The 13888-nt window shown below is 43.9% G+C and overlaps 1 protein-coding gene across 1 annotated transcript in view; it reads right to left on the bottom strand.

Annotated features, from left to right (window-relative positions):
- LOC107684183 (dynein, cytoplasmic 1, heavy chain 1) overlaps positions 1 to 13888 on the bottom strand; it is a 61374-nt gene that overhangs the window by 14961 nt on the left and 32525 nt on the right. Inside the window, exons 35-53 of the mRNA XM_016480396.1 lie at positions 12690 to 12853; positions 11596 to 11725; positions 11384 to 11517; positions 11187 to 11301; positions 10948 to 11109; positions 10665 to 10879; positions 9622 to 9826; positions 8362 to 8535; positions 8168 to 8287; positions 7962 to 8082; positions 5353 to 5548; positions 4271 to 4388; positions 3985 to 4200; positions 3399 to 3611; positions 3190 to 3317; positions 2324 to 2477; positions 2072 to 2218; positions 952 to 1102; positions 613 to 866 (exon numbers count right to left, since the gene is read on the bottom strand). Of these exons, the coding sequence (XP_016335882.1) occupies positions 613 to 866; positions 952 to 1102; positions 2072 to 2218; positions 2324 to 2477; positions 3190 to 3317; positions 3399 to 3611; positions 3985 to 4200; positions 4271 to 4388; positions 5353 to 5548; positions 7962 to 8082; positions 8168 to 8287; positions 8362 to 8535; positions 9622 to 9826; positions 10665 to 10879; positions 10948 to 11109; positions 11187 to 11301; positions 11384 to 11517; positions 11596 to 11725; positions 12690 to 12853 (3117 nt within the window). The remainder of the gene's footprint in view (positions 1 to 612; positions 867 to 951; positions 1103 to 2071; positions 2219 to 2323; positions 2478 to 3189; positions 3318 to 3398; positions 3612 to 3984; positions 4201 to 4270; positions 4389 to 5352; positions 5549 to 7961; positions 8083 to 8167; positions 8288 to 8361; positions 8536 to 9621; positions 9827 to 10664; positions 10880 to 10947; positions 11110 to 11186; positions 11302 to 11383; positions 11518 to 11595; positions 11726 to 12689; positions 12854 to 13888) is intronic.

Raw genomic sequence — 13888 nt, 5'->3', positions numbered from 1 at the left:
AGACGCACACACGCATACAGAGAGACGCACACAGAGACAGAGGCGCAGAGACACACAGAGACAGAGACGCAGAGACACACACACACACACAGAGACACACACACAGAGAAACAGAGACACGCACACAGAGATACACACAGAGAGCGAGAGACGCAGAGACACACACAGAGAGACGCTCCCACAGAGAGACACACACACACACACACACAGAGATACACACACGCACACAGAGATACACACATGCACACAGAGAGAGACGCAGAGACACACGCACAGATACACACGCACAGATACACACGCACAAATACACACGCACAAATACACACACACACACACACACACACACACAGAGAGACACACACGCACACTGTCGGCATGCTGGCAGCAGCAAGTTTGACACAAGTGCAAATGAAAAATGAGAGATTTTGAAAAGACAGACACGCACACACACACACACACACACACACACACACACACACACACACACACAGAGAGACACGCACACACTCACAAACAGACACACACACACTCACAAACAGACACACACAAACAGACGCGCACACAGAGACACACACAGAGAGAGACGCACACACACACACACACACACGTGACCTGGTTCAGAGCCTCCATGGTGAAGTAGATGCTGCTGCAGGCCGAGGACAGAGACAGATACTGCTGAGACACCGTCTCCACTTCCTGCATGACTATGTCCGTTTCTTCCACTTTCCTGGTCACCTCCGCCGCCTCCTTCTTCAGGTTCTCCAGGGTGGTGATGATGGTGTCGTCGTCCAGGATGCGACCCTTGACCTCGTTCAGGGCCTGCAGCAGTGATTTCTCCAGCTGACGCAGACGCAGCTGGAACTCACCTGCACGGATTCAACAGAACCACGTTTACACACCAGCACTATTAATGATCCGACAGCACTTCCTGTGACGCTCTCCGTTGCTCACCCTGCAGCTTCAGCAGGTCCGATCGCTTCTCGTCCACGTCCGGACGCTCGGCCTTCAGGACCTCATTGAGACACTGGCTCTGCAGGCTGCTGCGGGTCACCGTGAAGTTCACGAAGGTCACACGCGAGCAAAGGTCAGGAGGGAACTCCACCTGCAAAGACACGTCACAATTCAGCCGTTAATTTCAAATCTTTATTTCTTTCAACTTTAAAGGCAGATTTTTGCTCCTAAGTTAAAGTTGTTGAAACTAGACCGTTAATTGTGGTTTTAAACTACTCTTTATGATCAGAACATGACAAGTGAAGTCACCTTTATTTATATAGTGCTTTTAACAATACAGATTGTGTCAAAGCAGCTTTACAGTATTAAATGTGACCCTGGAGCACAAAACCAGTCATAAGGGTCAATTTTGTGAAATTGAGATGTATACATCATCTGAAAGCTGAATAAATAAGCTTTCCATTGATGTATGGTTTGTTAGGATAGGACAATATTTGAAAATCTGGAATCTGAGGGTGCAAAAAAATCTAAATATTGAGAAAATCATCTTTAAAGTTGTTCAAATGAAGCTCTTAGCAATGCATATTACTAATCAAAAATTAAGTTTTGATATATTTACGGTAGGAAATTTACAAAATATCTTCATGGAACATGATCTTTACTTAATATCCTAATGATTTTTGGCATAAAAGACAAATCTATAATTTTGACCCATACAATGTATTGTTGGCTATTGCTACAAATATACCCCAGCGACTTAACACTGCTTTTGTGCTGCAGGGACACATATAGGAAAATAGTGTGTAATAATGCAAAAGGACAATAGTAAAACACTCAATTTTCAATTAAATTACTTCAACAAACAACTTCACGTTCTTGAATTCTTTACACTTTTTCAGTTACTACTCGTTAACAAAACATCTTATTAGAAAAAAATATTTTTTTAGTTTCTGCATGTTCTAACGAGTGATATTTCAAATCATGAATCAGGTTTGTGTGGCCTGACTTTGACGAGTATCTTCAGCACAGTTTGCAGTGCAGGCTGCAATATTAGTAATACTAAATTTTTTCTGCTTGGTCTGATCTCTCTCAGACAGTGTGAAGCACACGAGAGCATTACCGTGGGGTCTCGTGTGGAGAGGAAGATGACGAAGGAAGGAGACAGATCGATGTCCTGATCTCCGAGCGTGATGAGCACTCGGCCGCCGGTCCTGCGCACCTCTCGGTTGAGCACCGGGTTCAGTATTGGGTCGTAGCTCTCCACGTCCTGACAAGAGAATCAGCGACACACAGGCATTAATGAGCAAACGCCCAGACCCTGACAGATGAAGACGGAGCTGGATGTTTCTACAGTAATAATGAGGCCTCGTACCTGCACCAGCAGAGGGTTGCCGAATCTCAGAGCGCTCTCCAAATTCTTCCTGAAGGCATCGTCCAAAAAGCTGGTGCGGGTGATCTTTTTGTCTTTATATTCGTTCAAGATGAACTCCGTGGCCTGACCTGATGGGTCAATGATGAGCGGATACCTGCAGAACACGACACACGCGTGTGAGAAATCCGCAAGAGTTAGAGCTGTCAAATAATAATTCAGATTTCAAATATTCGTCAAATTTAAAATAAAAATCCACATTCGAATGCAAAAAAGTTGCATTTGAATTTTAGGTGTGTGTCAAGGCAGCCGTATCAGGGGTGCACAAAATGCAATGTAAGAGTCGTTGCTTTTGAAATGTTTTTGTAAAGTTATTTTTATGCCTTTTTTTATTTAGATAGGACAGTAGAGTGAGAGAGTGGAGAGCAGGATCGGCAAATGACCTCGAGACGGGAATCAAGTCTCAAACTCTCGGGAATTGAGACTTCATGGTGTTTTTCCCCATCCCACTGCATCTCATGTTTTTAAATGAAAAAGTGCTCTTTGTGATTTGGTTTTCGTTCCTTTGTATTAAACTATGCATACATGATGCTGTTTTGTTTATAATCATTTAAGCAACTTATTTTTGGTTTATAAACATTTATTGCTTTAATAAAAATGCATTAGTAATATTTTGCTCGATGCAACCTCTGAGAGAAGCCAAAATCGTCTCCTCCCCCCTAACTGAAATCATGCCTTTTAAATTTGAATGCAATTCGAATATTGATAATATTTAAGTGCAGAATTCGAATATAGCTTTTCAGTCATTTTGACAGCCCTAGCAAGAGTCCTTCAGTAATCCACCCGTCCCGTCTCATCTCTGCTCTCACCGGTTGAAGCGCTTCAGCATGATGGCGTTCTCGGTGCACAGGTCGTCAGCGGGCAGTGAGTTGGCCTGCCAGCGCAGCCTCTCGTCCGCATTGGAGAGATACTCCGTCCTGGCGATGTCCGTGCGGAACTGGATGGGAGAAAGCGCAGGTTTCAGGATCTAAAGCGCTCAGTGCTGCATTATGGCAATATTCTGTGATGTTCTCTGTACCTGAATGTTGGCCTGCTGGAGGTGATGGGACCAGGTGGTGAAGAGGTTCTGTCTCATCTGCTGGTCAAAGTAACCAGCGTAAGCGATGAAGGCGGCGGAGAGCAGACAGTCTCCAGCGATGGTGGACATCTGGTTCTTGAAGGTCTCGCTGGTCTTTTCCCATCGCTCTCTCTCAGCAGATAAACTCTTCAGCAGGGCTGTGCTGCGGTTCACCTGCACAGAGATTAGAAGACTAGCCAAGCTTAACAGACAGCTGTTCAGAGAATACTACAACTAGCCAGAAGACGGGTTTCCCCGTCTAAGCTCTGTGAACGTGCTTCGAGAGGTTTTCATGTTGTATTCAACTTTCAAATGAGGAACAAATGAAATGCATTGTTTGTTGGCTTGATTTGTGAACACCACGCCAGCTTCTTTGGCTCTTTTCATATCTAAAACCAGATTTAAGTTATTAAAAAGACATTTTATTAAATTACATTTGGATTAACTTGATTAAAATCCTTTTCAATGGCCACAACAGAATAAACCACTTCCTCTAAGGAGCAGCAATATTGAAATGTGCTCATCTCATCGGTGGTTGTGGTCATACCTTCGCCTCCACAGCAGCCAGATCAGCTTTGATGGCCTGCGCTTCAGAGATGAGCACGGCGTACTCCTCCTTATAGCGTGCGATGCTGTTCTCCAGATCCCGGATCATCTGCTCCACCTCCTCGGCCTTCGTCTTGTTGTCTTTAGCGTCGTCCTCCAGCTTCTGCAGCTCGTTCCTCAGCGGCTCGACCCGCTTCAGCATGTCTGCGTAATTCAGCTGAACACAGAGCCAGAGATCAGCAGCGAGTCGCCGCGCTCGCGCAGAGCTTCAGCGGTCAGTGTCGTACCTGAGCGATGGCCCACTTGACCATCGGCCCGCAGGCCAGAGACGCCCGGTTCACCTGCTCGTAGTTGTAGCTGGGGTTGGACATGTAGTTCTTCTTCATCTTCTCACGGATGGAGTCACTAGGACGCAGGAAAAGTGTGTTAGAATGAAGCCGACTGTGATTTCATCATGACAGAATGAGGATGAACTGAACTTAACATCTACACACTTCACCTTCACACATGATCTCGGGGATTCACTAAATCTCTGTCAGCCAAACCCCTTTGAGCTACAAGATTTTCTTGAAGTCCCCTTGAGACTTGAAGTTAATATATTTAAATCTGGGCTGTCGATTTAACATGTTTATTAGGTGCAATTGATTGATTTTTTACAAGTTGTTAATATTCCACTAAATTTGATATACTGCCACTATTGTCTGTTTTTGCTCAATTTGCAAATGAAAAGTTCACAACAGCAGAACTGTTAAGTGTTTTCGATCAACACAGCTGTGTTTTTCCTTAGTGAATGAATGCGAGGTTTTGAACAAATCAAGTGAGTCAAAGACTCAGTGACTTGTTCATAAAGACAGTCACTTGATTCACTCCTGAATGAATCAGCTGTTTGAAGGAATCAGTTGAATGAATGACTCACTCATTAAGACAGTTGGCACTTTTGGTTTCATATTTAGAGTATTCATTTCATGAATCAGTACTAAAGATACTTTTTTTGTAATGTTTATTCAATGCTTTTCACATTTAACAAATAAGTAATCTCTCTCAGCACAAACTGACTTGTGATTAATTTGCGATTAGATTAATTATATGCCACATCATGTAATTAATTAGATTAAAAACAGCCCTAATTTCAATAACTCAAGACATTCACATGTTCATAGTCAGTTAATAGTCACATGACATTTAGATAAACAGAATATTTAAACTATTTAGTGTTAAATTTTGATCGTTTATTCTAACATTACATTTACGATTAATTATGTTTTCATCGACTCATGAACCCTGGTTTGGGAATCCATGCAGTGGCGTCTGAACGACACAGAGTCCGTCTCACACCTGAGAGGAAGTAGTATGAAAGAGATGATTATACCTCGTGTCCTCAGAGACAAAGTTGACTATGCTGGAGATGAAATTGTCTCTGATAATAACTTGTCTGATCTTTTTCCAGTCACTAGTTTCCTCCCCCAGCAGGAGGCAGATCGACTCTAGAGCCAGTTTAACGGCTGCCGGAGGGTTGGCCATAGCGCGAACCTCAACCAGATGCTGCTTCTTAATCGAGCTGACCGCTAGAGAGGGAATGGAGGTGTGTGGTTTAGGACCATGAGGACACATGGGTTCACGCGGGGGAGCGGAGCGGCCGCGGAGCCGGAAAGAGGAACCGTGTGTCACGTGACGAGCCAATCAGAGCTCCAGCCCATCATTCTGGGCCAGCAGTTAATTTGATCTTAAGTTTGTGTCTCTCGCAGAGACGAGGACCACGCTCGTCCTCTTTACATGCTACGCCGCCGCTCCGCACCCCGCAGTCAGTCACCTGATCTCATCAGCAGAAAAGTTCACAATAGTGGGGATGAAGTTCTCGCGCATTATGATGGAGCGAATCTGCTTCCAGTCGGTGGTGCTCTCGCCCAGCAGCAGACAGATGGACTCCAGAGCCAGCTTGACTGCCGCCGGCGGGTTGGCCATCGAAAAGAGTGAAGACAGGAAGAGGTTAGCGCAGAGAAAAGACCACCGAACACCGCTGGCAAACACACACAAGACAGAGCTGAAAGCAGAAAGAAGGGAAGGAAATATCCACTGACGTCTCCGGCGACTGACACAGTCACAGCCGGTCACTAGGTGGCGCTTCTTGTTTTAGAGCAGATGTAAACAGTCATTTTGATTATTAGCCAAATGTTTCTCAAATATGGAGCGTAAACTCTGACGTCAACAGCAGGTGTCATCTGGGCCCTCAAACCAGTGAATATTTCCTTAGTGGATCACAACTGACAGGAAAAAACATTTCAAACTGATACTGTATTTAATATTAAAGGGCGACCGATGTATCGGTTTTGCCGATCAATCAGCACCAATAGTTGATTGACGGAACTATCGGCAAAAATCTCTCCCGATAGTTCTCCAGGTTGCGTCTGTTGCTGGAGCGGCTGAGAAGTGTCTGCTGTCATTATACAGAGCGAGAGCGGCCTCTAGAGGCAGAAATCACTGACACCTCGTGCTGTTTGTTTTGACACGTGACACTGCACTGCACAGAGCGGGAAGCTTCAGACGCAGATTTAAACGCAGCTGACAGAAATTCCTGCCGCGCCACAGAGCGCCATTCACATAGTTTTACATTAAAATGACATTACATTCGTCCCAAATCATTGTTTAATGTACGTGATGACTTCACCCTAGGCTGTAAAATTGTGTATTGTGCATTTTTCAGCGAAATGTTAAAGTCTGTATGCTTGATATAGAGAGCTGTAATATAGATGGCACTTTCTCTTTCCGTTTGCTCTGTTCATTTAAACGCCAAACTTCAAACTCATCTATGCTGCTTTGTTCATTCTTGAAGTAAACTTTTTCCTGTTTGGTGATTAAATAAACAGTTTTAGACCGCCGCTTGAGTTGAACGCGAAGCATCCGCTGTGTGTGTGTGTGTGTGTGTGGTACCTAGGGCTGCGACGATAAATCGATGCAGAATTGATTCGTGGATCGAATCTGAGATCTTGTGAATGCATCGTGATTCTGAGCTTATTCAATTTTAACAGCAGATGGCGCTCTACTCTAGTTTTCCTATCCGCACACTCAAACACTCATGAAGAAGAGCTGAAGAGCGCTTGTGCGTTCGGCTGAGTCTGTAATTTCACCTCGGCTCAGAATGCTTTTATGACGCCAGATTAATGTAAACACAGCCCACTGTGAACACCCTTGTGATTCGCTTCAACCTTTATGAATTTTATGAATGATTATTTTATAGTTTTATATATAGTTTATAGTTTATATTTTAGTGTGTGTAAGGATTTGGAAACGAGCAGAGTACGGCTGTTTCTAAAGCATGCAGCACCATCTGCAGTTCAAAACTAAGCTCAGAATAATTTTTTTTCTGCGACTAAGCGACTAATAAAATTTTGGTCGACCAGTTAGTCGACTATTAGGGTGCAGCCCTAGATAGAAGCAAATAAAGTGTGAGAGTACACATACAATATCCATATTTAATATGTAATTTCAGTGCTACGGCCTTTGTGTATTTAAAGATGGCCATGACTGTTGAAATGAAATGGTAATACTTTACTCCATTTTTAACATTAAGATTAATTGTTCCTTGTTAGAGTGTGTTTATTCAAAATTTACTGTTACTAACACATTTTTTAATTTTGAAGTTTCTTCTGTTAACATTAGTTAAACTATGAACTAACTTAAATGATCCAATATAAAAATGAATATTCATATTTTTATTCATTTACAAATTATGGTTCAGTAGTGTTTTTGTTTTTTTTTTTTAATAGTAAAGCACTATTTTAGTTTTCTTTCAGTATCCATTTTAAAAACTATTGGTTGATTAATTTGGTATCGGCCAGTGTGGTCCAACCTAGCTATCAGTATCAGTAAAATCTGCTATCGGTCGACCTCTAGTTAATGTGTGCAGATTTTTGCAACGTGAATCTGGACAAACAGCAGCACCAGCAGTGGAAGCGCAGAGGAGAGTGGAGCGAACCGTACCGTTCTGAGCCTCGATGACGGCCGGCTCCACCTGGTCCAAATCCTGCTTCACGCTCAGCTGCTTGACTTTAATCACTTCCTGCTGCTTGTAAACCGCTTCCTGTATATCCTGACTCATGACCTGTTAAGCCAAACAACACCTGTCAGGTTATTTACGAGAGCAGCGGCACAAGAGCACTGAAGCGATGCGCTGAACGATGACTTGCCTTCTTCTTCTCGGCCTCCTGCTGGTCTTTCACCATCTTCTTCAGCTTGTCGTTGGCAGCAGCGTTCTTGACCTCCAGCTCCTGACTCTTGATCCGCAGGTCGCGCCGCAGCTCCTCCACCTGTGACGTCACACGGTTAATAACGCTAAACGAGCTCATGCATCTGCATGTGTGATGTCGTGTGAAGCGCGCACCTGATCGACGGTCTCTTTGATTTTGCGCAGACCCACGTTCAGATGCATCTGCTGCTCCTCCAGCTCGCTGCGCTTCTCGTTGAACAGGTTAGCGTAGTGGTTGATGAAGTCCAGGTAGTGGCGCGGGGTGATGGCCATAGTGCGGCCGCCGCGCTTCGCCAGACGGTTGTTAGCCTAACACACACGCAGAGAAATAAAGCATCACAGTGTGCACTGAAACTAGAGCTGCACGATTCTGGATAAATTGAGAATCACGATTTTTTGGTCTCAAATAGAGATCACGATTCTCCCACGATTCTTACCTAAAAAAAATTTGTAATTTACTAGAGGCTGTGAGAAAATATTAATTGCTGCAATCTATTTAAAAGTGTTTAATTCATTTGCATGAATTAAACATTTAAATTTATATATATATATCATTTTACACTTGTTTCAATACTGGACGAATCAGCGTTTTTGAATTAATCTCTTGAATGAATGATTCAATGACAAATACATTTTTTAACGGTCACTTGTCACCACCTAGTGGCGAAACAATGCAATCGACAAACGTTATTTGATACTTTCTAAAGGTGATTTGCTCTATTTTGATCACTACCATAGACATCAGTGTTTATATCCGAACTATAAACTTTCATCCCATTATTTCTGTGATAATATGAATGACTGTAAGACAAATAATGCTGTGTAGTTGAAAAGACTGTTTGTGAAGTGCAGTATGTTTGGGAACAAGTGCAGTATGGAGTACCTCAAGGCTCAGTACTAGGGCCGTTACTTTTCACGCTTTACAAGTTATCCTTGGGAGATATCATCAGGAAACACGGTGTTAGCTTTCACTGTTATGCTGATGATACTCGGCTCTATATTTCTTCGCGGCCCGGTGAAACATACCAATTAAAAAAACTAACAGAACACATAGTCGATATAAAAAACTGGATGATGAGTAATTTCTTACTGCTAAATTCTGAAAAAACAGAGGTGTTAATTATAGGACCAAAAACCTCCGCATGTCTAATACTTGATGTCTATGTTTATGCATCCGGCCCCAGATCGCGTGGGTGTCTGAATCGAGATTGCGATCTTTTGAAATAAAATTTTCACCAAAACCAAATTTCTTTAATGTATAGAAAAGGTATCCCCATTCTAGCCGATCAAATGCTTTCTCAGCATCTAATGATAGGACAGAGATTGCGATCTTTTAACGATTTATGGTGCAGCTCTAACTGAAACCGATGTGAATCTCATCAGACGCTCTCTGACCTGGTGCAGCGTCTGATGCACGAACACGCAGCCGTTGACGATAGCCTCGCGGTGTGTGGGCAGCTGCGGCAGCTTGTCATACACGGTGGGCATGTAGTCCGGCACTTTGTAGTTGGGCTTCTCCAGGTCCATCTTGCTGGTGAACTCTTTACCCACCTGATAGAGCGCTTCAGTGGACCAATCGCCAAACCAGTTGAGCACACACCTGAGGAGAAACACGCATCAGTCCAGCATAAAAGCAACATCGGTTAGAGAAAGAGCACACAGGAGTCGACATTAGCTGTGATTTTAACTTATGCACAAAATTAGAATATGACATAATAAATCTGCGAATAAAGCACTGTTTCCATCCCATGAGTTAAAAAAAAAAAAAAAAAAAAAAAAAAAGAGCATCAAGAATAAAAATGAAAGTTGCCTCAACCGGGGAACCGGTGTCTCTGTTTTCCTACATAAATGACTTGCACTTGATGAAAAGCAATAAACACTGTCATGTTATCTTTCGTTCGGATGCCTGAGGCAGTTATGGGAGGCGATTTGATATCATTTTTTTGACAGACTTTGGCTCAGACATTTCAAAATTATTAAAGCATTTGAGATGGTGTGCAATGAGATCAGTGCACTGGTTAGTCCAGTTATCCAGTCACATGATCTGCTGAGGTAAAATCACATGACTTTTTTTGATACGCACTAAGGAATTTATTTAGTAAATGGGTTTCCATCGTAGTTTATGCATATCTTCTTACTGGATAAAACAATTATTTGACCCAAGAGCGCAAAAGCTTTTCTGATGCACATTTGTAGAATTTACAAACATCATGGCATTTCCTTCCAGTGTTTTTTTTAAAGCAATATCCCAAAATTTGCATAAAAGTAGGTGGATAGTTAACAGTTCTTCATTTAAGCAGACATGTCCTGCATTCTTGTAGCTGAAACAGAAGATCACGACGCTAGCAATAGCAAGGTCATGGGTTTGATTGCCAGGGAAAGCATGAACTGATCAAATGTATGAAATGTATGGATGATAGCATGTGCCACAAACGCACCTGTTGAAGAGGGCAGGTGAGGTGGCCGCTCTGTCCTTCAGCCCCTCCGATGACGGGTTCATGGTGAACACCACGTGCAGGTTCCTGATCACCTGACTGGTGAACCATTTGTACAGCTCCTCATGTGTGTCCAGCATCAAGCCCTCCTTCTGCGCTCCTTCCTTGCACTGCGTCATCAGGGTGGCGTATTCGTCGCCCTCGAACAGGCCGGGCACCTGCAACAGCACAGAGCGGTCAGAACACACGACGAGACGGAGAGCGGGTCTTCGTTCACGGGTCGCACCTCTCCGTTGGCCAGCAGCGTGTTCATGCGCTCCAGGAAGCCTGAGTCCAGCACGTTCGACTCGTCCATGATGAAGGCGATCTTCTCGTTCTTGCAGCCAGAGCGGCGGAGCACTGTCCGCAGGTCTTCATCAAAGTCCTCGCCGGTGTATTTCCTGTGGACCTGTGAGGATACGATGAGTTACAAAAGCCTCAAACAAACGAAACTTGACAGACAATCAAATGTTTGCTTGCTCGAACCTTGATCTGATAGACAGTCAGTCCGTTCATCCAGGCCACGAAGCGGGAGAGCGTGGTCTTTCCAGCGCCGCTGACGCCGATCAGGAGCAGGTGACCCTGCGGCTGACGGAAGATTCTGGAGGGAGAACATCAGCGTGACGTTACTGAAGCGTCAGCGGGGTGAAATAAACAGCTGTGTTTCTTCAGGCTCTCTGTACCTGTCGATCCTCAGCACGTGATCCAGAACCTCATTGAAGAGCACCAGAGGAACGTCCAGCTCCTCCTCGTAGAACACCTTCAGTCTGGCCTTCACATAGTTGCGCAGCTCCTCCTGCTCCACGGGAACGTAGTCCTGCAGGAGAACAGCAGAAGCGGTCAGTCGTATCCGAGTCTGCAGTGATGTCCAGAAGAGTTCAGCTCGGTCACTCACCTTGGAGAGCCAGTTGCTGTACAGGATGGGTCTGTTAAGGGCTTTGTCACGGTCGATGTTAGGAAAGTGTTTGAGGGCGACCATGTGTATGTTCTCATCGGTCCAGCGTCTCTCCTCATCCTCCACCAATCTGCCGGGAGAATCAGTTCAATCCGTGTGCAATGTCACAAGAACGAACACATACTTATAGGTTTGCTGCAGCTGCACATTTTGGTACGCTCTGAAATGTAACACTGTTAGAAGAAAATGCAACATTGTTCCAAAACAGGAACCAAAATTGCAACAAAGTGCAAAGTGCCTAACAGGTCTGAAAAGAGCCTTAACCCAAAATGAAAATTACCCCATGATTTACTCACCCTCAAGGCATCCTAGGTGTGTATGACTTTCTTCTTTCAGATGAATCCAGTAAGAGTTATATTAAAAATGTCCTGGCTCTTCCGAGCTTTATAATGGCAGTGGGCGGGTGTTTTTTTTTTTAATAGTCCAAAAGAAGTCCAATAAAGCGCATCCATCCATAATAAAAGGTGCCAAAGTTTCCGTACTTTAGCAAAAGCAAACCAGTCTCCTCTTGGCTTATATCGAAATCCTCAAATTTTCTTTACAAATCTTTTTGTACTTCTAATTCATGACCGGCGTTTTGTTTTGCTCTCTCCACTGCGCTTCCGCGTTTGTCACGAATCACTGGAGCTGACGCTACGCCGACATCCTACATCTGCCAGAATGGTGTTCCATTGTGAATGCGCGTACGAGTTAGCGGAGGCTAGAGATTACTGTTTATAATGTTTTAAATATGGATATTTTTCTTACAAAAATTCATGGATTCGCTACAGGAGGACTTTATTCACCCCCTGGAGCCATGTGAGGCACTTTTTATTATGGATGGATGGATGCACTTTATTGGACTTCTTTTGGACTATTGAAAAATAACACCCATTCACCGCCACTGTAAAGCTTGGAAGAGCCAAGACGTTTTTAAATATAACTCCGATTGTATTCATCTGTAAGAAGAAAGTCATATACACCTAGGAGGGCTTAAGGATGAGTAAATCATTGGGTAATTTTCATTTTTAGGTGAGCAATCCCTTTAAACTCACCGGTCCTGGAAGAGTCGCAGTGCTTCGTGAGCCCAGATGCGAATCAGACCCTCCACAGGCAGCGTCTCCAGCGGCCGCAGCGCCTCAAAGATGCCTCGGACCCAGCGGGTCATCTCTCTCGGAGAGTAGATGTAGTGCGGCTGCGTGTCCTGAGTGAACCGCTCCTGCTCAAACACACCAGAGAGTTCAATCCAAAGCAGTCAAGAGCGCATTCAAGATTTCATCAGCTCGGGAGTCAAACCCATGAGCATTCATAGCTTTCAGTCACGTGACCGGCTCGAAGACCTGGAGGCCAAAACATCCATAGAACTGCAGCACAAGCCTGTCAATTTTCCACCTGTTTCCAAGCCGCAAATATTTAGATCACCTCTCAGAAGAATAAAACAAAGATATGCAAACAAAATGCAAGTTTTGGCCATTTGCCATCCATATTAAGCACCCGCCGCAATATTTCACTCACTAAACACAGCGCGACAAAACGTTGTGAAAAACACTTAAAGTGCCTTTATTGTATTTAAAACGGTGATATTAAAAGATCAAATTCAGTACACACCTTACTGATGATGCATACTTTATATAGGCAAGCAGATGAGCCTGGAATATGAATTGCGTTTATATTCTGGGTTCATCTGCTTGCCTGTATAAAGTATGCATCATCAGTAAGGTGTATACTGAATTTCGCCTTTTAATATTAGCGTTTTACTACATTACTACTTAATGCAAACTGTGTAAAATAACTGGCGGCCAGCAGAGCAAAGCCTCGTTTTGCCCTCCAGGTGGCCGCTCCTATAAGGGTGTGACGTCACGTGAAAACTATCAATTAAGCGGTTAAAATGCAAACCTGAGACATGGTGTAGAACTCGACCATGGCCGCCGTGAGCGGCTCAGCAAAGGTCCGCAGTGACGGGATGAGTCTGAGCATGGCTCTGTTGAAGGTGCCGTAGATCTGCGTGAGCGAGGCGGGGCCGGGATAGTCCACATACACCACCGGCACGTGACGCAAAAACCTGTAAACGCTCACACGAGTTAGGTCATGACACCAGTAGAATATTATTAACTATAAATGTTCTGTAAAAAAAATTAACAGCAGCTTTCACCATGATGCAAACATGAAATATCAGACATACAGTGCCGCCCACTAATATTGGCACCCTTGGTAAATATGAGCAAAGGCGGCTGTGAAAATAAATCTGCATAAT

The sequence above is a fragment of the Sinocyclocheilus anshuiensis genome, unplaced genomic scaffold (genome assembly GCF_001515605.1).
Source record: "Sinocyclocheilus anshuiensis isolate Anshui unplaced genomic scaffold, SAMN03320099.WGS_v1.1 scaffold1893, whole genome shotgun sequence".
In the NCBI taxonomy this organism is placed as follows: domain Eukaryota; kingdom Metazoa; phylum Chordata; class Actinopteri; order Cypriniformes; family Cyprinidae; genus Sinocyclocheilus; species Sinocyclocheilus anshuiensis.
Note: the sequence above shows the minus strand (reverse complement) of the source record. Positions and strands in the feature narration are given on the sequence as shown.